This window comes from Limulus polyphemus, unplaced genomic scaffold, assembly GCF_000517525.1.
Source record: "Limulus polyphemus unplaced genomic scaffold, Limulus_polyphemus-2.1.2 Scaffold2761, whole genome shotgun sequence".
In the NCBI taxonomy this organism is placed as follows: Eukaryota; Metazoa; Arthropoda; class Merostomata; order Xiphosura; family Limulidae; genus Limulus; species Limulus polyphemus.
Window position 1 is genome coordinate 168924 of NW_013668371.1, and position 1606 is coordinate 170529.

General features: G+C 31.3%; 1 protein-coding gene across 1 annotated transcript in view; it reads right to left on the bottom strand.

Annotated features, from left to right (window-relative positions):
- LOC106467838 (E3 ubiquitin-protein ligase RFWD2-like) overlaps nt 1–732 on the bottom strand; it is a 29985-nt gene extending 29253 nt beyond the window's left edge. The window contains exon 1 of the mRNA XM_022396039.1: nt 600–732. Within this exon, the coding sequence (XP_022251747.1) occupies nt 600–732 (133 nt within the window). The remainder of the gene's footprint in view (nt 1–599) is intronic.
- Nucleotides 733–1606: the final 874 nt, after the last annotated feature.

The window sequence follows — 1606 nt, forward strand, 5'->3', positions numbered from 1 at the left end:
AATTTCAAGACTGTCAAGGTTCTTTTGGATAAGATATATTCTCAACATTCTGGCCAATTTTTAATTTCAAGACTGTCAAGGTTCTTTTGGATAAGATATATTCTCAACATTCTGACCAATTTTTAATTTCAAGACTGTCAAGGTTCTTTTGGATAAGATATATTCTCAACAGAACCAAGTCATAGCAGCTATTTAGAATTATTAACGTCTAAGATCCTAACGAACTTATTAAATTAATTAATAAGTAATAAAAGTCCTAAGACACATCTTCGAGGAATCCTACTAGTCAAGTTCTCCAGATTTATTTTCGCTACTTACTTTCTATCCATAAGTCGATTGTTTAATTATTTCATAACTATTCCATGAACCTGGTAAGTATTTAACTTACTACTGTAATTAGCCTCTCATAAGACAACTTAACAAAGAGTTTCTGAAAGTCAAAATATACATCATTAACTGGAATGATGTAATTCATAAAGTATGAAAATCCCTTTCTAAAGCCATGCCAGTAATCACTAAATGTCAAATGAAGACAGTGCAAGTTTATTGATAGACTTGATAGAAATATTAAATAAACGCAAGTGAGATACAATACTAACAGAGGAAGTTTGGGAATATCTGATCTTTCTTCTCAATCACAAAGTTGCACTTTGGACATCTGTTACTCTGTTCCAGGGCTCTTCTGATGCATTTGAAACTAAAATGTAAACAAAAGCAGATCAATGAGAACATGACTATTTGAAAGGTTACACAGACGTAGTATACACACAAATAAGTTTAAATTCTGACATTTCCAGTAAAGAATGGGAATCAAGATGAAGTAAACACACAAATAAGTTTAAATTCTAATCAGTATAAACGGGAAGTTATTGTTATGTTGTGAATGACTTTGTAACTGTATAACTTGTTACCAGATTCTTACGGGATCGTGCAATAGGCTATGTACATGTATATCATTCAAAACATTTTAAGTTGAAATGTAAAACACTAAATTGGCTTGCCAGGTTTACTACAAAATAAAAAAAGGACTACAAAACACACAAGTTATAATTAGTTATCATTTGTTATAAGATATTAGTATTATGATTATTATATTGTAACTTGAACGTGAAACTTAACGTAACGTGTACTTCTTCCTATTTATTTTACCAGGACCTTCAGCCAATTTTTGATAAGGGATTTTCACAATGAATCAAAAAATAGAGAGATTGTAGGGCCGTTCTTCAATGAAATATATTGTAAGTAAAATCGTACATAAAATGTTTGGTATGTCGTGGTTCCTCAGAATACAAAAAGGTCTGGTTGCAATAGGGTTAATGATGAAACCATATATTTCAAGGTAAACACATGATTAGAGGTACAATTCAAAAACTGCTATCCTGAATATTCAGAAGTACCAGTTATAACACCCAGCATGAGACATTGGAGGCCTTCAGTTTTATACACATTCTCAACATCCAATAACTTAAATATTGTTATACCTTGGACAAAAAACATGCTTTTCTGTGCAATATGTGATCAGATAAAATTATTTACATCAATATAACTAGAGTAGCAGAATGTCCAAAATCTTTGGGGGCAAACAGTTTGGAAACCTAGAGGATCA